The 22244-nt window shown below is 41.9% G+C and overlaps 1 protein-coding gene across 6 annotated transcripts in view; it reads left to right on the top strand.

The window, feature by feature from the left end:
- LOC115205681 (kinesin-like protein KIF3A) overlaps positions 1-22244 on the top strand; it is a 64932-nt gene that overhangs the window by 31727 nt on the left and 10961 nt on the right. For 2 of the 6 annotated variants that reach the window (XM_029771910.1, XM_029771909.1), the window contains exons 8-11: positions 5002-5176; positions 7087-7185; positions 12327-12404; positions 18434-18442. In XM_029771910.1, the coding sequence (XP_029627770.1) occupies positions 5002-5176; positions 7087-7185; positions 12327-12404; positions 18434-18442 (361 nt within the window). The remainder of the gene's footprint in view (positions 1-5001; positions 5177-7086; positions 7186-12326; positions 12405-18433; positions 18443-22244) is intronic. The other 4 variants (XM_029771911.1, XM_029771913.1, XM_029771912.1 and 1 more) reach the window with 4 other exon arrangements.

The following is a 22244-nucleotide window of genomic DNA, read 5'->3' as shown; positions in this document are numbered from 1 at the left end:
TACAGGGTCAGTTCAATACCATACTATATACAGGGTCAGTTCAATACCATACTATATACAGGGTCAGTTAATACCATACTATATACAGGGTCAGTTACAATACCATACTATATACAGGGTCAGTTAATACCATACTATATACAGGGTCAGTTAATACCATACTATATACAGGGTCAGTTAATACCATACTATATACAGGGTCAGTTACAATACCATACTATATACAGGGTCAGTTAATACCATACTATATACAGGCTCAGTTCAGTACCATACTATATACAGGCTCAGTTCAGTACCATACTATATACAGGGTCAGTTAATACCATACTATATACAGGCTCAGTTCAGTACCATACTATTTACAGGCTCAGTTCAGTACCATACTATATATACAGGGTCAGTTCAATACCATACTTTATACAGGGTCAGTTCAATACCATACTATATACAGGGTCAGTTAATACCATACTATATACAGGGTCAGTTACAATACCATACTATATACAGGGTCAGTTAATACCATACTATATACAGGGTCAGTTACAATACCATACTATATACAGGGTCAGTTACAATACCATACTATATACAGGGTCAGTTACAATACCATACTATATACAGGGTCAGGTCAATACCATATTATATACAGGCTCAGTTAATACCATACTATATACAGGCTCAGTTCAGTACCATACTATATACAGGGTCAGTTACAATACCATACTATATACAGGGTCAGTTACAATACCATACTATATACAGGGTCAGTTAATACCATACTATATACAGGGTCAGTTAATACCGTACTATATACAGGGTCAGTTACAATACCATACTATATACAGGGTCAGTTAATACCATACTATATACAGGGTCAGTTACAATACCATACTATATACAGGGTCAGTTACAATACCATACTATATACAGGGTCAGTTACAATACCATACTATATACAGGGTCAGTTCAATACCATATTATATACAGGCTCAGTTAATACCATACTATATACAGGGTCAGTTAATACCATACTATATACAGGGTCAGTTAATACCATACTATATACAGGTTCAGTTCAGTACCATACTATATACAGGCTCAGTTCAGTACCATACTATATACAGGGTCAGTTCAGTACCATACTATATACAGGGTCAGTTCAATACCATACTATATACAGGGTCAGTTCAATACCATACTATATACAGGGTCAGTTACAATACCATACTATATACAGGTTCAGTTACAATACCATACTATATACAGGGTCAGTTAAAATACCATACTATATACAGGGTCAGTTACAATACCATACTATATACAGGGTCAGTTAATACCATACTATATACAGGGTCAGTTAATACCATACTATATACAGGGTCAGTTACAATACCATACTATATACAGGGTCAGTTAATACCATACTATATACAGGGTCAGTTAATACCATACTATATACAGGGTCAGTTACAATACCATACTATATACAGGGTCAGTTAATACCATACTATATACAGGCTCAGTTCAGTACCATACTATATACAGGCTCAGTTCAGTACCATACTATATACAGGGTCAGTTAATACCATACTATATACAGGCTCAGTTCAGTACCATACTATATACAGGGTCAGTTCAGTACCATACTATATACAGGGTCAGTTACAATACCATACTATATACAGGGTCAGTTACAATACCATACTATATACAGGGTCAGTTAATACCATACTATATACAGGGTCAGTTAATACCATACTATATACAGGGTCAGTTAATACCATACTATATACAGGGTCAGTTAATACCATACTATATACAGCGTCAGTTAATACCATACTATATACAGGGTCAGTTAATAACATACTATATACAGGCTCAGTTACAATACCATACTATATACAGGGTCAGTTACAATACCATACTATATACAGAGTCAGTTACAATACCATACTATATACTGGGTCAGTTAATACCATACTATATACAGGATCAGTTAATACCATACTATATACAGGGTCAGTTAATACCATACTATATACAGGGTCAGTTAATACCATACTATATACAGGGTCAGTTAATACCATACTATATACAGGCTCAGTTACAATACCATACTATATACAGGGTCAGTTACAATACCATACTATATACAGAGTCAGTTACAATACCATACTATATACTGGGTCAGTTAATACCATACTATATACAGGATCAGTTAATACCATACTATATACTGGGTCAGTTAATACCATACTATATACAGGATCAGTTAATACCATACTATATACAGGGTCAGTTAATACCATACTATATACAGGGTCAGTTACAATACCATACTATATACAGGGTCAGTTAATACCATACTATATACAGGGTCAGTTACAATACCATACTATATACAGGATCAGTTACAATTCCATACTATATACAGGGTCAGTTACAATACCATACTATATACAGGGTCAGTTACAATACCATACTATATACAGGGTCAGTTACAATACCATACTATATACAGGGTCAGTTACAATACCATACTATATACAGGGTCAGTTATAATACCATACTATATACAGGGTCAGTTACAATACCATACTATATACAGGGTCAGTTACAATACCATACTATATACAGGGTCAGTTCATTAGCATATTAACAATGTGCAGGGATACAGGAATGATGGAGGTGGATGTGTATAGGGGTAATGGGACAGGGATACTGGAGTGATGGAGGTGGATTTGTTTTGGGGTAAGGGGACAGGGATATTGGAGTGATGGAGGTAGATATGTATAGGGGTAAGGGGACAGGGATACTGGAGTGATGGAGGTAGATATGTATAGGGGTAAGGTGATAGGGATACTGGAGTGATAGAGGTGTATGTGTACAGGGGTAAGGTGACTAGGCAACAGGATATAAGATAGAGTACCAGCAGCTGGTGCATGCGTGTGCATGTGTGTAGAGTCAGTATAAATGTTTTTGTGTGTTATGCGTGAGTGATAAGATGATGGAGTGAGTGTGTAGGGCCCTGTGTGTGTAGGGCCCTGTGTGTGTGTGTGTAGGGCCCTGTGTGTGTGTGTGTTTGTGTGTAGGGCCCTGTATGTGTGTGTGTGTAGGGCCCCGTGTGTGTGTGTGTGTAGGGCCCTGTGTGTGTGTGTGTAGGGCCCTGTGTGTGTGTGTGTGTGTGTAGGGCTCTGTGTGTGTGTGTGTGTGTGTGTGTGTGTGTGTGTGTGTGTGTGTGTGTGGGGCCCTGTGTGTGTGTGTGTGTGTGTGTGTGTGTGTAGGGCTCTGTGTGTGTGTAGGGCTCTGTGTGTGTGTAGGGCCCTGTGTGTGTGTGTGTGTGTGTGTAGGGCCCTGTGTGTGTGTAGGGCCCTGTGTGTGTGTAGGGCCCTGTGTGTGTGTAGGGCCCTATGTGAGTGTGTAGGGCCCTGTGTGTGTGTGTGTGTGTGTGTGTGTAATGCTCTGTGAGTGTGTGTTTGTAGGGCTCTGTGAGTGTGTGTGTGTGTGTGTAGGGCTCTGTGAGTGTGTGCGTTTGGGCCCTGTGAGTGTGTGCGTTTGGGCCCTGTGAGTGTGTGCGTTTGGACCCTGTGAGTGTGTGTAGGGCCCTGTGAGTGTGTACATTTGGGCCCAGTGAGTGTGTGTGTGTGCGTTTGGGCCCAGTGAGTGTGTGTAGGGCCCTGTGATTGTGTACGTTTGGGCCCAGTGAGTGTGTGTGTGTGTGTGTGTGTGTGTGTGTGTAGGGCCCAGTGAGTGTGTTTAGAGACAGGGCAGTAATAAAAGGTCAATAAAGATACAAGGTTACCTGTGTGTAGAGTCAGTATAAATGTTTGTGTGTGTTATGTGTGAGTGATAAGATGATGGAGTGAGTGTAGGGCTCTGTGAGTGTGTGTGTGTGTATGTGTGTGTGTGTGTAGGGCTCTGTCTGTGAGTGTGCGTTTAGGGCTCTGTGAGTGTGCGTGTAGGGCTGAGTGTGTGTGCAGGTAAGGCTCTGTGAGTGTGTGTGTGTTTGTTTAGGGCCCTGTGAGTGTGTGTAGGGCCCTGTGAGTGAGTGTGTGTGTAGGGCCCTGTGTGTGTGTGTGTGTGTGTGTGTGTGTGTGTGTGTGTGTGTGTGTGTGTGTGTGTGTGTGTGTGTGTGTGTGTAGGGCCCTGTGTGTGTGTGTAGGGCCCTGTGTGTGTGTGTGTGTGTGTAGGGCTCTGTCTGTGAGTGTGCGTGTAGGGCTGAGTGTGTGTGCAGGTAAGGCTCTGTGAGTGTGTGTGTGTGTGTTTGTGTAGGGCCCTGTGAGTGTGTGTGTGTGTGTGTGAGAGTGTGTGTGTAGGGCCCTGTGTGTGTGTGTGTGGGTGGGGCCCTGTGTGTGTGTGTAGGGCCCTGTGAGTGAGTGTGTGTGTGTGTGTGTGTGTGTGTAGGGCCCAGTGAGTGTGTTTAGAGACAGGGCAGTAATAAAAGGTCAATGAAGATACAAGGTTACCTGTGTGTAGAGTCAGTATAAATGTTTGTGTGTGTTATGTGTGAGTGATAAGATGATGGAGTGTGTGTGTGTGTGTGTGTGTGTAGGGCTTTGTGTGTGTTGTGTGTGTGTGTGTGTGCGTGCATGTAAGGCTCTGTGAGTGTGTGTGTGTGTGTGTGTGTGTGTAGGGCCCTGTGAGTGTGTGCGTGTGTAGGGCCCTGTGAGTGTGTGCGTGTGTAGGGCCCTGTGAGTGTGTGTGTGTGTAGGGCCCTGTGAGTGTGTTTAGAGACAGGGCAGTAATAAAAGGTCAATAAAGATACAAGGTTAACTCAGTCTGTGTATGTATTTTGTTAGCTATTTATCGGTCTTGTTGCCTGGAGATATATTAGATTAAATAGCAACTTACATCCAACTGGAATCAAATTAGGAACACTTATAAATAAATATTCAAATATTACATTTATTTTGATTAAGTCTACCAAGCTCTCGTTCCTTGCTGTTCTCTCATAAAAAGGTTTTGCTATGTCATGATATGTATTGTCATAAACCTTCTCAGTGTGCGAACATCGGCCCTGCGGACTATAACTACGACGAGACCATCAGCACGCTGCGTTACGCCAACCGGGCGAAGAACATCAAGAACAAAGCCCGGATCAATGAAGACCCCAAGGATGCCCTGCTACGGCAGTTCCAGAAGGAGATCGAAGAGCTTAGGAAGAAACTCCAAGAAGGTCAGTTAGTGGTCCACTCTATTGATGCTGTCTTCAGTTGGGACAGGAGTTGTAATATGACAAACACACTTCTGTGTTCAAGTTAGGATTGGGTCCAAAGACTTTAAGGGCCAAATTCCTGTTTCCTGGTCTTAGACTGAAAGGCATGCTTAATGGAGGGTTTAAGGATGGTTAACCTCTCTGGCGCATGTGGGACGAACTCGTCCCACCAACGTAACAGCCACTGAAATCCAGTGGCGCGATTTTTGAATCGTTAGAAATACTATTACTTCAATTTCTCAAACATATGACTATTTTACAGCTATTTAAAGACAAGAATCTCGTTAATCTAACCCCACTGTCCGATTTCAAAAAGGCTTTACAACGAAAGCAAAACATTAGATTATGTCAGCAGAGTGCCCAGCCAGAAATAATCAGACACCCATTTTTCAAGCTAGCATATCATGTCACATAAACCCAAACCACAGCTAAATGCAGCACTAACCTTTTATGATCTTCATCAGATGACACACCTAGGACATTGTGTTATACAATACATGCATGTCTGTTCAATCAAGTTCATATTTATATCAAAAAACAGCTTTTTACATTAGCATGTGACTTTCAGAAAAAGCATAACCCCCGCAAACTTCAGGGGAATTTACTAACAGTTTGCTAAATTACTCACGATAAACGTTCACAAAAAGCATAACAATTATTTTAAGAATTATAGATACATTACTCCTCTATGCACTCGATATGTCCGATTTTAAAATAGCTTTTCGGATGAAGCACATTTTGCAATAATCTAAGTACATAGCCCGGCATCACAGGGCTAGCTATTTAGACACCCACCCAGGTCAGCCTCCACCAAAATCACATTTCCTATAAGAAAAATGTTCTTACCTTGCTTGTTCTTCGTCAGAATACACTGCCAGGACTTCTACTTCAATAACAAATGTTGGTTTGGTCCCAAATAATCCATCGTTATATCCAAACAGCGACGTTTTGTTCGTGAGTTCTAGACACTATCAGAATGCTACATCACGGTCTTGCGCATTGGCGTGACAAAAAATTTCTAAATATTCCATTACCGTACTTCGAAGCATGTCAACCGCTGTTTAAAACCAATTTTTATGCCATTTATCTCGTAGAAAAGCGATAATATTCCGACCGGGAATATGCATTGAGCCTAAACAGCCGAATTAAATTTCTCCTCAGGAGCGAATCGTGCACGCGCCTCATTCAAAGGTCCTCTGATCCGCCACTTACCAAAGGCAATAATGTGTTTCAGCCTGAGGCTGCCTCGTCAACCTTCAGGTATTTCCCGGGTTCTGAGAGCCTATCGGAGCCCTGGGAATTGTCACGTTACAGCTAAGATCCTTACTTTTCAATAAACAGATGCAAGACGCACGACTCCTTGTCAGACAGGGTACTTCCTGCATGAAACCTTGTCAGGCTTTTGCCTGCCATAGGAGTTCTGTTATACTCACAGACACCATTCAAACAGTTTTAGAAAAAGAGTGTTTTCTATCCAAACCTGAACAATAATATGCATATTCTAGCTTCTGAGTTGGTGTAGGAGGCAGTTAAAAATGGGCACATATTTTTTCCAAAATTCTCAATACTGCCCCCTATCCCAAACAGGTTAACCTGCACGAAGGGTTTAAGGAGAGTTAACCTGCGCTAAGGGTTTAAGGAGAGTTAACCTGTGCAAAGGGTTTAAGGAGAGTAAACCTGCGCTAAGGGTTTAAGGAGAGTTAACCTGCGCTAAGGGTTTAAGAAGAGTTAACCTGCGCTAAGGGTTTAAGGAGAGTTAACCTGCGCTAAGGGTTTAAGGAGAGTTAACCTGCGCTAAGGGTTTAAGGAGAGTTAACCTGCGCTAAGGGTTTAAGGAAAGTTTAGAACTGAATTCTGTTCTGCTGTTTCAGGGGAAGAGATCTCCGGGTCGGAGGGCAGTGGATCAGAAGAGATGGATGAAGGAGATGACGAGGGAAGAGGAGGAGGAGAGGGACGAAGGAAGCGGAGAGGTAAGGGGTCCCGTTCTCCCTCTCTCCCAACAGGAGTTTGCGAATGGTACATTGACTCGTTATGAAGTTCACTAGGCTACTTTGAAGGGTACTAGTTCTCTGTGGAGGGCCCTTGGCTTCTGAAGTGTACTGGGCTTTGGTTAGAAGTAGTCCACTATATAGGGAATAGGATGCTATTTGGGATGCAGCAGAGGACTGGTCCCCAGTCCCAATATCCCCCGATGCTTTTAAAAACGGAATATATTAATAAAATATGTTTCAGAGAAGTTGGGTTTGTTTATGGAAACTGCAGCAGAAAGATGCACTCTTAATTAAACAGGGGGAAAAGCTGATGCATGAATGCTTCTACATAGACTTATCTTAACTATTTGTGGTTGATGCTATCATCAAAGGTTTATCCGCCCACATGTAAAACATATTGGCCCCAAAAGTTGTCAGCGAGATGTTTGACATGATTATTTAATGTGGGGTTATTTCCTGATGACTAAAATGAGTCAGCATCCCCTTTTCTAAATAATCTCACTAAAAGTACCTAGAAGACGTGCATTGAGAGAGCAAGCCGTGGCATCTGCCCTTTATGTTAGACAAAAGGTGGAAAAGATGAAACTGTACACACAGTGCCTTCAATGTATTCACACCCACCTACAGTGAGGGAAAAAAGTATTTGATCCCCTGCTGATTTTGTACGTTTGCCCACTGACAAAGAAATGATCCGTCTATAATTTTAATGGTAGGTTTATTTGAACAGTGAGGGACAGAATAACAACAAAAAAATCCAGAAAAACGCATGTCAAAAATTTTATAAAATGATTTGCATTTTAATGAGGGAAATAAGTATTTGACCCCTTTGCAAAACATGACTTAGTACTTGGTGGCAAAACCCTTGTTGGCAATCACAGAGGTCAGACGTTTCTTGTAGTTGGCCACCAGGTTTGCACACATCTCAGGAGGGATTTTGTCCCACTCCTCTTTGCAAATCTTCTCCAAGTCATTAAGGTTTCGAGGCTGACGTTTGAGAACTCGAACCTTCAGCTCCCTCCACAGATTTTCTATGGGATTAAGGTCTGGAGACTGGCAAGGCCACTCCAGGACCTTAATGTGCTTCTTCTTGAGCCACTCCTTTGTTGCCTTGGCCGTGTGTTTTGGGTCATTGTCATGCTGGAATACCCATCCACGACCCATTTTCAATGCCCTGGCTGAGGGAAGGAGGTTCTCACCCAAGATTTGACGGTACGTGGCCCCGTCCATCGTCCCTTTGATGCGGTGAAGTTGTCCTGTCCCCTTAGCAGAAAAACACCCCCAAAGCATAATGTTTCCACCTCCATGTTTGACGGTGGGGATGGTGTTCTTGGGGTCATAGGCAGCGTTCCTCCTCCTCCAAACATGGCGAGTTGAGTTAATGCCAAAGAGCTCCATTTTGGTCTTATCTGACCACAACACACCCAGTTGTCCTCTGAATCATTCAGATGTTCATTGGCAAACTTCAGACGGGCATGTGTATGTGCTTTCTTGAGCAGGGGGACCTTGCGGGCGCTGCAGGATTTCAGTCCTTCACGGCGTAGTGTGTTACCAATTGTTTTCTTGGTGACTATGGTCCCAGCTGCCTTGAGATCATTGACAAGATCCTCCCGTGTAGTTCTGGGCTGATTCCTCACCGTTCTCATGATCATTGCAACTCCACAAGGTGATATCTTGCATGGAGCCCCAGGCTGAGGGAGATTGACAGTTATTTTGTGTTTCTTCCATTTGTGAATAATCACACCAACTGTTGTCACCTTCTCACCAAGCTGCTTGGCGATAGTCTTGTAGCCCATTCCAGCCTTGTGTAGGTCTACAATCTTGTCCCTGACATCCTTGGAGAGCTCTTTGGTCTTGGCAATGGTGGAGCGTTTGGAATCTGATTGATTGATTGCTTCTGTGGACAGGTGTCTTTTATACAGGTAACAAGCTGAGATTAGGAGCACTCCCTCTAAGAGTGTGCTCCTAATCTCAGCTCGTTACCTGTATAAAAGACACCTGGGAGCCAGAAATCTTTCTAATTGAGAGGGGGTCAAAATATAAAATTTTTGACATGTGTTTTTCTGGATTTTTTTATTGTTATTCTGTCTCTCACTGTTGAAATAAACCCCACCATTAAAATTATAGACTGATAATTTCTTTGTCAGTGGGCAAATGTACAAAATCAGCAGGGGATCAAATACTTTTTTCCCTCACTGTATTTAGTTCATAGTTTGTTACAGCCTGAATTCAAAAATGATGAAATATGTTTTTCTCTCACCCATCTATACACAATACCCCATAATGACAGTGGAAACACGTTTTACATTTTTCTTTTGCACATTTATTGAAAATGAAATACAGAAATATCTAATTTATATAAGTATTCACACCCCTGAGTCAATATTTTGAATATGCACCTTTGGCAGTGATTACATCTGTGAGTCTTTCTGGGTAAGTCTCTAAGAGCTTTGCCCACCTGCATTGTACAATATTTGCCCGTTATTCTTTTCATAATTTTTCAAGCGTTGTTAAATTGGTTGTTGATCATTACTAGACAACCATTTTCAGGTCTTGCCATAGATTTTCAAATAGATTTAAGTCAAAACTGAAACTTGGCCATCCAGGAACATTCACTGTCTTCTTGGTAAGCAACTCCAATGTATATTTGGTCTTGTGTTTTAGGTTATCGTCCTGCTGAAAGGTGAATTCATGTCCCAGTGTCTGGTGGAAAGCAGACTGAACCAGGTTTTCCTCTAGGATTTGGCCTGTGTTTAGCTCCATTCCATTTCCAGTCCCCGGTCCTTAAGGGTTACAAGCATAACAATTACCTACAGTATAACATGATACAGCCACCACTATGTTTGAAAATATGGAGAGTGGTACTCACTAATGTGTTGTATTGGATTTTCCCCCAAACATAGCACTTTATATTCAGGACAAAAAGATCATTGCTTTGCCACATTTTTCGCAGTATTACTTTATGCAAGTGTAATTAATAACTTCACCATGCTCAAAGGGATATTCAATGTCTGCTTTTTTCTTGTTTTTCCCATCTACCAATAGGTGCCCTTCTTTGTGAGGCATTGGAAAATCTCCCTGGTCTTTGTGGTTGAATTTGGGTTTGAAATGCACTGCTCGACTGAGGGACTGTACAATTATCTGTATGTGTGTGTTACAGAGATGATGTAGTCATTGAAAAATCATGTTAAACACTATTATTGCACACAGATTGAGTCCATGCAACTTATGTGACTTGTTAAGCACATTTTTACTCCTGAACTTATTTAGGCCTGCCATAACAAAGGGGTTGAATACCTATTGACTCAAGACATTTCAGCTTTTCATTTTTAATGAAATTGTAAAACTTTCTGAGAAACATAATTCCACTTTGACATTATGGGGTATCGTGTGTAGGCCAGTGACAACAGATCTCAATTTAGTCCATTTAAAAATTCAGACTGTAACACAACAACGTGGAAAAAGTCAAGCGGTGTGAATACTTTCTGAAGGCATGGTACACGTCCGAATGATCGTTCACACATCATTCGCAAAGTATTACTATATTTATTGGGACCTCCTGATACTCTTTAATACACTTCTATCGTAGTATAGCTTGTGCCTTGACAGTTTTTCTTGGTCATATGACCTGATCAGGAAACTGTCTGGGTGTAGCATTTGTGCTCTTAGTTTTAAATGAGGTGGTCCTGCACTGTACATTATTTAGTGTGTTAGGGCTGGGTGATATGACCTAAAAATATATGTTTTATTTATTTACTTATGGACGATTCACAATATACACAGAGGACACCTGCTCTTTTAATTAAATAGACTGACCAGGTGAATCCAGGTGAAAGCTATGATCCCTTATTGATGTCACTTGTTAAAGCCACTTCAATCAGGTTAGATGAAGGGAAGGAGACAGGTTAAAGAAGGATTTTCAAGCCTTGAGACAATTGAGACATGGATTGTGTATGTGTGCCATTGAGGGTGAATGGACAAGACAAAATATTGAAGTGTCTTTGAACGTGGTATGGTAGTGGATGCCTGGCGCACCGCTTTGTGTCAAGACGTGCAACACTGCTGGGTTTTTACGCTCAACAGTTTCCTGTGTGTATCAATAATGGTCCACCACCCAAAATATATCCAGCCAACTTAATACAACTGTGTTATGCATTGGAGTCAACATGGGTCAGCATCCCTGTGGAACGCTTTCAACACCTTGTAGAGTCCATGCCCCGACGAATTGAGGCTGTTCAGAGGGTGGTGCTCTTAATGTTTAGTACACTCAGTGTATATCTAGATTTGTTTGAATGTTTTCTCAAAATAAACTTTGTTGTACAATTTTAAAAGGTCAAATAGACCGCATTTGAAACAGTCAGCAATAATCTGATGAATTCAGGACTTATAAGCCTTCCAGAACCATCAGACCCAGTAATAATTGTATTATTTTATCAAAATAGTTTCATCTGCATTTTTGTAATAGTCACTGATCTGTCTATGAAAATGCCCCTTTGGTTACAAATCTGCCTGCAATTTGAGGAGTTGAAATGTTAACTTCCCTATTGGTGTTTTTTTTTTTTTACCTCAATTCTTGCTATGCAGGCGTTTGGAACATGGAATGAAAATATACATTCAAATGAAAGTAATATCGCCCCGCCCAAGTGTTTGTGCATCCACTCTCCATGCATTGCTTAATGTAGCTGGTTATATAAAGCATTTAGGATTGGCCTCTTGGCTGATTGGCTCCAGGTTATATAAAGCATTTAGGTTTGGCCTCTTGGCTGATTGGCTCCAGGTTATATAAAGCATTTAGGATTGGCCTCTAGGCTGATTGGTTCCAGGTTATATAAAGCATTTAGGATTAGCCTCTTGGCTGATTGGTTCCAGGTTATATAAAGCATTTAGGATTGGCCTCTAGGCTGATTGGCTCCAGGTTATATAAAGCATTTAGGATTGGCCTCTACGCTGATTGGCTCCAGGTTTGTTGCTCTTTTCACAGGATCCCCCCCCCCAATCATTCTCTCTTTCTCCTCTCTCCTCATCTTTTCTCTCTCCCCATCCTTCCATCACCCTCCCCTCTCTCCATCTCTCTCTGTGTTTGACATGTCCCTGTTGAGTGTCTACTCTACTCTGTGTTGCAGGTAGTGGCAGCAGCATCAGTAGCTCAGACTCCTCTATAGAGGCACAGACCACTGAGGAGAAACCCAAGGCTCAGACTAGTGAGTGGGAGCAGCTTGCTGTCTGCACTACCAACCCTACCACCAACTGCTAGTTAATATGGTCCAGAGACCATATTCACAAAGCATCTCAGAGTTGAGAGTGCTGATCTAGGATCTGTTTTGCCTTTTAGACCTATATCATAATGCTTTTATGGACAAGTGGACCTGCTCCTAGATCAACACCTACTCTGAGGAGCCTGTATACATCAGGAACAGGCTAACCTACTACCCCTTCTTAATGTTAAACTCCCCTGCCTGCCTGCCAGTCCTAATGTTAACCTCCCCTGCTTGCATGCCTCCTCCTGCCAGTCCGATAGATATACGGTACCCAGCCTTCCCCTGCCAGTCCTACAGATAGAAGGTACCCAGCCTTCCCCTGCCAGTCCTACAGATAGAAGGTACCCAGCCTTCCCCTGCCAGTCCTGTAGATATACGGTACCCATCCTTCCCCTGCCAGTCCTATAGATAGAAGGTACCCAGCCTTCCCCTGCCAGTCCTGTAGATATACGGTACCCAGCCTTCCCCTGCCAGTCCTGTAGATATACGGTACCCAGCCTCCTCCTGCCAGTCCTACAGATATACGGTACCCAGCCTTCCCCTGCCAGTCCTACAGATAGAAGGTACCCAGCCTTCCCCTGCCAGTCCTGTAGATATACGGTACCCAGCCTCCTCCTGCCAGTCCTACAGATAGAAGGTACCCAGCCTGCCCTGCCAGTCCTACAGATATACGGTACCCAGCCTTCCCCTGCCAGTCCTACAGATAGAAGGTACCCAGCCTTCCCCTGCCAGTCCTACAGATAGAAGGTACCCAGCCTACCCCTGCCAGTCCGATAGATATACGGTACCCAGCCTTCCCCTGCCAGTCCTACAGATAGAAGGTACCCAGCCTTCCCCTGCCAGTCCTACAGATAGAAGGTACCCAGCCTACCCCTGCCAGTCCGATAGATATACGGTACCCAGCCTTCCCCTGCCAGTCCTACAGATAGAAGGTACCCAGCCTCCTCCTGCCAGTCCTACAGATAGAAGGTACCCAGCCTACCCCTGCCAGTCCGATAGATATACGGTACCCAGCCTTCCCCTGCCAGTCCTACAGATAGAAGGTACCCAGCCTGCCCTGCCAGTCCTATAGATATACGGTACCCAGCCTTCCCCTGCCAGTCCTACAGATAGAAGGTACCCAGCCTTCCCCTGCCAGTCCTACAGATAGAAGGTACCCAGCCTCCCTCTGCCAGTCCTATAGATAGAAGGTACCCAGCCTTCCCCTGCCAGTCCTATAGATAGAAGGTACCCAGCCTCCCCCTGCCAGTCCTATAGATAGAAGGTACCCAGCCTCCCCCTGCCAGTCCTGTAGATATAAGGTACCCAGCCTACCCTGCCAGTCCTGTAGATAGAAGGTACCCAGCCTCCCCCTGCCAGTCCTATAGATAGAAGGTACCCAGCCTTCTCATGCCAGTCCTATAGATAGAAGGTACCCAGCCTGCCCTGCCAGTCCTGTAGATAGAAGGTACCCAGCCAAAACGCCTCTACAAACAGCAATACAAACTGCTTTCTACAACCTTCATTGTATTGCTGGCTATAAGTCATATTGTACATAGAAGATGGTTTCACAGAAGTCGGTTGGTGCTAGACTGACTGGGGGGGATAGAGTTGAACTCAAGAAGGATGATGTCTCAGCTGACACTACTGTTACATGTCTATATATCTAACCACTATATCAACACTACTGCTACATGTCTATCTAACCACTATATCAACACTACTGTTACATGTCTATCTATCTAACCACTATATCAACACTACTGCTGCATGTCTATCTAACCACTATATCAACACTACTGCTACATGTCTATCTAACCACTATATCAACACTGCTGCTACATGTCTATCTATCTAACCACTATATCAACACTACTGCTACATGTCTATCTATCTAACCACTATATCAACACTACTGCTACATGTCTATATATCTAACCACTATATCAACACTACTGCTACATGTCTATATATCTAACCACTATATCAACACTACTGCTACATGTCTATCTATCTAACCACTATATCAACACTACTGCTACATGTCTATCTATCTAACCACTATATCAACACTACTGCTACATGTCTATCTAACCACTATATCAACACTACTGCTACATGTCTATCTATCTAACCACTATATCAACACTACTGCTACATGTCTATCTATCTAACCACTATATCAACACTACTGCTACATGTCTATCTATCTAACCACTATATCAACACTACTGCTACATGTCTATCTATCTAACTACTGTTACATGTCTATCTATCTAACCACTATATCAACACTACTGCTACATGTCTATCTAACCACTATATCAACACTACTGCTACATGTCTATCTATCTAACCACTATATCAACACTACTGCTACATGTCTATCTATCTAACTACTATATCAACACTACTGCTACATGTCTATCTATCTAACCACTATATCAACACTAGTGTTACATGTCTATCTATCTAACCACTATATCAACACTACTGCTACATGTCTATCTATCTAACTACTGTTACATGTCTATCTATCTAACCACTATATCAACACTACTGCTACATGTCTATCTATCTAACCACTATATCAACACTACTGCTACATGTCTATCTAACCACTATATCAACACTACTGCTACATGTCTATCTATCTAACCACTATATCAACACTACTGCTACATGTCTATCTATCTAACCACTATATCAACACTACTGCTACATGTCTATCTATCTAACCACTATATCAACACTACTGCTACATGTCTATATCTAACCACTATATCAACACTACTGCTACATGTCTATATATCTAACCACTATATCAACACTACTGCTACATGTCTATATATCTAACCACTATATCAACACTACTGCTACATGTCTATATATCTAACCACTATATCAACACTACTGCTACATGTCTATCTATCTAACCACTATATCAACGCTACTGCTACATGTCTATCTATCTAACCACTATATCAACACTACTGCTACATGTCTATCTATCTAACCACTATATCAACACTACTGCTACATGTCTATCTATCTAACCACTATATCAACACTAGTGTTACATGTCTATCTATCTAACCACTATATCAACACTACTGCTACATGTCTATCTATCTAACTACTGTTACATGTCTATCTATCTAACCACTATATCAACACTACTGCTACATGTCTATCTAACCACTATATCAACACTACTGCTACATGTCTATCTAACCACTATATCAACACTACTGCTACATGTCTATCTATCTAACCACTATATCAACACTACTGCTACATGTCTATCTATCTAACCACTATATCAACACTACTGCTACATGTCTATCTATCTAACCACTATATCAACACTACTGCTACATGTCTATCTATCTAACCACTATATCAACACTACTGCTACATGTCTATCTATCTAACCACTATATCAACACTACTGCTACATGTCTATCTATCTAACCACTATATCAACACTACTGCTACATGTCTATCTATCTAACCACTATATCAACACTACTGCTACATGTCTATCTATCTAACCACTATATCAACACTACTGCTACATGTCTATCTATCTAACCACTATATCAACACTACTGCTACATGTCTATCTGTCTAACCACTATATCAACACTACTGCTACATGTCTATATATCTAACCACTATATCAACACTACTGCTACATGTCTATATATCTAACCACTATATCAACACTACTGCTACATGTCTATATATCTAACCACTATATCAACACTACTGCTACATGTCTATCTATCTAACCACTATATCAACACTACTGCTACATGTCTATCTGTCTAACCACTATATCAACACTACTGCTACATGTCTATCTATCTAACCACTATATCAACACTACTGCTACATGTCTATCTATCTAACCACTATATCAACACTACTGCTACATGTCTATATATCTAACCACTATATCAACACTACTGCTACATGTCTATCTATCTAACTACTGTTACATGTCTATCTATCTAACCACTATATCAACACTACTGCTACATGTCTATCTAACCACTATATCAACACTACTGCTACATGTCTATCTAACCACTATATCAACACTACTGCTACATGTCTATCTATCTAACCACTATATCAACACTACTGCTACATGTCTATCTATCTAACCACTATATCAACACTACTGCTACATGTCTATCTATCTAACCACTATATCAACACTACTGCTACATGTCTATATATCTAACCACTATATCAACACTACTGCTACATGTCTATATATCTAACCACTATATCAACACTACTGCTACATGTCTATCTATCTAACCACTATATCAACACTACTGCTACATGTCTATCTATCTAACCACTATATCAACACTACTGCTACATGTCTATATATCTAACCACTATATCAACACTACTGCTACATGTCTATATATCTAACCACTATATCAACACTACTGCTACATGTCTATATATCTAACCACTATATCAACACTACTGCTACATGTCTATATATCTAACCACTATATCAACACTACTGCTACATGTCTATCTATCTAACCACTATATCAACACTACTGCTACATGTCTATCTGTCTAACCACTATATCAACACTACTGCTACATGTCTATCTATCTAACCACTATATCAACACTACTGCTACATGTCTATCTATCTAACCACTATATCAACACTACTGCTACATGTCTATATATCTAACCACTATATCAACACTACTGCTACATGTCTATCTATCTAACTACTGTTACATGTCTATCTATCTAACCACTATATCAACACTACTGCTACATGTCTATCTAACCACTATATCAACACTACTGCTACATGTCTATCTAACCACTATATCAACACTACTGCTACATGTCTATCTATCTAACCACTATATCAACACTACTGCTACATGTCTATCTATCTAACCACTATATCAACACTACTGCTACATGTCTATCTATCTAACCACTATATCAACACTACTGCTACATGTCTATCTATCTAACCACTATATCAACACTAGTGTTACATGTCTATCTATCTAACCACTATATCAACACTACTGCTACATGTCTATCTATCTAACTACTGTTACATGTCTATCTATCTAACCACTATATCAACACTACTGCTACATGTCTATCTAACCACTATATCAACACTACTGCTACATGTCTATCTAACCACTATATCAACACTACTGCTACATGTCTATCTATCTAACCACTATATCAACACTACTGCTACATGTCTATATATCTAACCACTATATCAACATTACTGCTACATGTCTATCTATCTAACCACTATATCAACATTACTGCTACATGTCTATCTATCTAACCACTATATCAACACTACTGTTACATGTCTATCTAACCACTATATCAACACTACTGCTACATGTCTATCTATCTAACCACTATATCAACACTACTGCTACATGTCTATCTAACCACTATATCAACACTACTGCTACATGTCTATCTAACCACTATATCAACACTACTGCTACATGTCTATCTAACCACTATATCAACACTACTGCTACATGTCTGTCTATCTAACCACTATATCAACACTACTGCTACATGTCTATCTATCTAACCACTATATCAACATTACTGCTACATGTCTATCTATCTAACCACTATATCAACACTACTGTTACATGTCTATCTAACCACTATATCAACACTACTGCTACATGTCTATCTAACCACTATATCAACACTACTGCTGTGTGTTTGCCTCGCTCCCTCTGTCTGTTTGTCTCTCCTTCTATCTCGTTCTCGTTCTCTGTCTGTCTCTCGTTCTTTCTGTGTCTCTCTTTCTGTCTGTGTGTGTCAATGCATCCTCTGTAGAATCTATAAGACTGTTCCAGCTTACTGTGTAATCTCTTCTTTCTCCTCCTGGTGCAAATTGCTTCCTGTTTGACTCTGACTCGCTATTCTCCTCTTAATGCAAGAAGACAGAGGTTGGTGCCAAAACATCCTCTATAGATAAATAACTCCCAACTGACCACTATCAATGGCTGTGTTCCAAACTGTACCCTATTCTCTACATATTTGGCCTTGGTCAAAAGTAGTGCACAAAATTGGTAAGGAGACATTTGGGATACAGCCAATGTCTCTGGTCTGGTCTTAGATCTGTATGTGCCCAGGCAACTTCTTTGCTCTGGTTGTCAGACAGATCTGGGACCAGGTTATATTTGCAATGTCTTTCAGTGAACTATAGAATGTAGTTAAATTATCAAACTAATATAATTGAATTGACTAACCAGCTTTTAAAGCGAAAAAAAAACCGGCAACGGAATGAAATCTATGGTTGAGTCGATCAGTCAATATGAATGAAGGTTCTCTCTACTGTACTGCCACTCTGTCTGTCAAGGTCTTTCCCATACGTACGTCTTCATGTCCATATCTCTGAGAGAGAGAGAGCCTTGTGCTTGACATATGAATATCTGAAGAGGAAATAACTGCCCTGAGCTTAAGTTAGAAGGCCTGAGGTCTGCACTCTGTCTAGAAACAGGTCTCAGATGGCACCCTGTTCCCTTTATAGTGCACTACTTTTCACCAGGGTTCATAGGGCTCTGTGCAAATGTAGTGCACTACTTTTCACCAGGGTTCATAGGGCTCTGTGCAAATGTAGTGCACTACTTTTCACCAGGGTTCATAGGGCTCTGTGCAAATGTAGTGCACTACTTTTCACCAGGGTTCATAGGGCTCTGTGCAAATGTAGTGCACTACTTTTCACCAGGGTTCATAGGGCTCTGTGCAAATGTAGTGCATTATAAAGGGAACCGGGTGTCAGTTGGGACATACACAGAGGTCTTTTAAAATCACCCTTTAACTTCCTGCTCTTAATCTGATTAATATTTTCTCCAGAAAGTACTGACTGCTGTCTCATCAAGGAGCTAATTCATGTCGATTCTGTTTTTACTGCTCGGTAGAAGAGCAGCTGCTGTCTAACATGTTGAGAGTGTATTAAATCTAATATTTGACTAATTGACCATTGTAATATGATGTGTTGTTTTAGCCTGGTCCCAGGTCTGTTTGTGCACGGTGTGACAATGACCATAGGAGTTGGCAAGATAAGCACAAACAGATCTCGGACCAGACTAGTGCTGTCTAAGCAAACCTACGAATCAGACTGGGTTGGGTGTAGGGTGATGTTCCCCTAGATGCATATCTTAGATCAGCATTCTGTACCTAGGGGAAACTTCCACCCTTAGTGGGTAGGTTGAGGTGGTGGGAACTAAACAATGACATGTCATTAAGAAACATCCATGCATAGATGTTATCATCTATGCATAGTCACTTTAATAACTACCTACTTGTACTCTCAATTACCTCGACTAACCGGTGCCCCCGCACATTGACTCTGTACCGGTATCCCGCTGTATATACAGTGAGGGAAAAAAGTATTTGATCGCCTGCTGATTTTGTACGTTTGCCCACAAAGAAATGATCAGTCTATAATTTTAATGGTAGGTTTATTTGAACAGTGAGAGACAGAATAACAACAAAAATATCCAGAAAAACGCATGTCAAAAATGTTATAAAATGATTTGCATTTTAATGAGGGAAATAAGTACACTGCTCAAAAAAATAAAGGGAACACTAAAATAACACATCCTAGATCTGAATGAATGAAATAATCTTATTAAATACTTTTTTCTTTACATAGTTGAATGTGCTGACAACAAAATCACACAAAAATAATCAATGGAAATCCAATTTATCAACCCATGGAGGTCTGGATTTGGAGTCACACTCAAAATTAAAGTGGAAAACCACACTACAGGCTGATCCAACATTGATGTAATGTCCTTAAAACAAGTCAAAATGAGGCTCAGTAGTGTGTGTGTGGCCTCCACGTGCCTGTATGACCTCCCTACAACGCCTGGGCATGCTCCTGATGAGGTGGCGGATGGTCTCCTGAGGGATCTCCTCCCAGACCTGGACTAAAGCATCCGCCAACTCCTGGACAGTCTGTGGTGCAACGTGGCGTTGGTGGATGGAGCGAGACATGATGTTCCAGATGTGCTCAATTGGATTCAGGTCTGGGGAATGGGCGGGCCAGTCCATAGCATCAATGACTTCCTCTTGCAGGAACTGCTGACACACTCCAGCCACATGAGGTCTAGCATTGTCTTGCATTAGGAGGAACCCAGGGCCAACCGCACCAGCATATGGTCTCACAAGGGGTCTGAGGATCTCATCTCGGTACCTAATGGCAGTCAGGCTACCTCTGGCGAGCACATGGAGGGCTGTGCGGCCCCCCAAAGAAATGCCACCCCACACCATGACTGACCCACCGCCAAACCGGTCATGCTGGAGGATGTTGCAGGCAGCAGAACGTTCTCCACTGCGTTTCCAGACTCTGTCACGTCTGTCACATGTGCTCAGTGTGAACCTGCTTTCATCTGTGAAGAGCACAGGGCGCCAGTGGCGAATTTGCCAATCTTGGTGTTCTCTGGCAAATGCCAAACATCCTGCACGGTGTTGGGCTGTAAGCACAACCCCCACCTGTGGATGTCGGGCCCTCATACCACCCTCATGGAGTCTGTTTCTGACCGTTTGAGCAGACACATGCACATTTGTGGCCTGCTGGAGGTCATTTTGCAGGGCTCTGGCAGTGCTTCTCCTGCTCCTCCTTGCACAAAGGCGGAGGTAGCGGTCCTGCTGCTGGGTTGTTGCCCTCCTACGGCCTCCTCCACGTCCCCTGATGTACTGGCCTGTCTCCTGGTAGCGCCTCCATGCTCTGGACACTACGCTGACAGACACAGCAAACCTTCTTGCCACAGCTCGCATTGATGTGCCATCCTGGATGAGCTGCACTACCTGAGCCACTCGTGTGGGTTCTAGACTCCGTCTCATGCTACCACTAGAGTGAAAGCACCGCCAGCATTCAAAAGTGACCATAACATCAGCCAGGAAGCATAGGAACTGAGAAGTGGTCTGTGGTCACCACCTGCAGAACCACTACTTTATTGGGGGTGTCTTGCTAATTGCCTATCATTTCCACCTGTTGTCTATTCCATTTGCATTACAGCATGTGAAATGTATTGTCAATCAGTGTTGCTTCCTAAGTGGACAGTTTGATTTCACAGAAGTGTGATTGACTTGGAGTTACATTGTGTTGTTTAAGTGTTCCCTTTATTTTTTTGAGCAGTATATTTCACCCCTCTGCAAAACATGACTTAGTACTTGGTGGCAAAACCCTTGTTGGCAATCACAGATGTCAGACGTTTCTTGTAGTTGGCCACCAGGTTTGTACACATCTCAGGAGGCATTTTGTCCCACTCCTCTTTGCAGATCTTCTCCAAGTCATTAAAGTTTTGAGGCTGACGTTTGGCAACTCGAACCTTCAGCTCCCTCCACAGATTTTCTATGGGATTAAGGTCTGGAGAATGGCTAGGCCACTCCAGGACCTTAATGTGCTTCTTCTTGAGCCACTCCTTTGTTGCCTTGGCCGTATGTTTTGGGTCATTGTCATGCTGGAATACCCATCCACGACCCATTTTCAATGCCCTGGCTGAGGGAAGGAGGTTCTCACCCAAGATTTGACGGTACGTGGCCCCGTCCATCGTCCCTTTGATGCGGTGAAGTTGTCCTGTCCCCTTAGCAGAAAAACACCCCCAAAGCATAATGTTTCCACCTCCATGTTTGACGGTGGGGATGGTGTTCTTGGGGTCATAGGCAGCATTCCTCCTCCTCCAAACATGGCGAGTTGAGATGATGCCAAAGAGCTCCATTTTGGTCTCATCTGACCAC

Source organism: Salmo trutta, chromosome 13, assembly GCF_901001165.1.
Source record: "Salmo trutta chromosome 13, fSalTru1.1, whole genome shotgun sequence".
NCBI classification, from domain to species: Eukaryota; Metazoa; Chordata; class Actinopteri; order Salmoniformes; family Salmonidae; genus Salmo; species Salmo trutta.
Note: the sequence above shows the minus strand (reverse complement) of the source record. Positions and strands in the feature narration are given on the sequence as shown.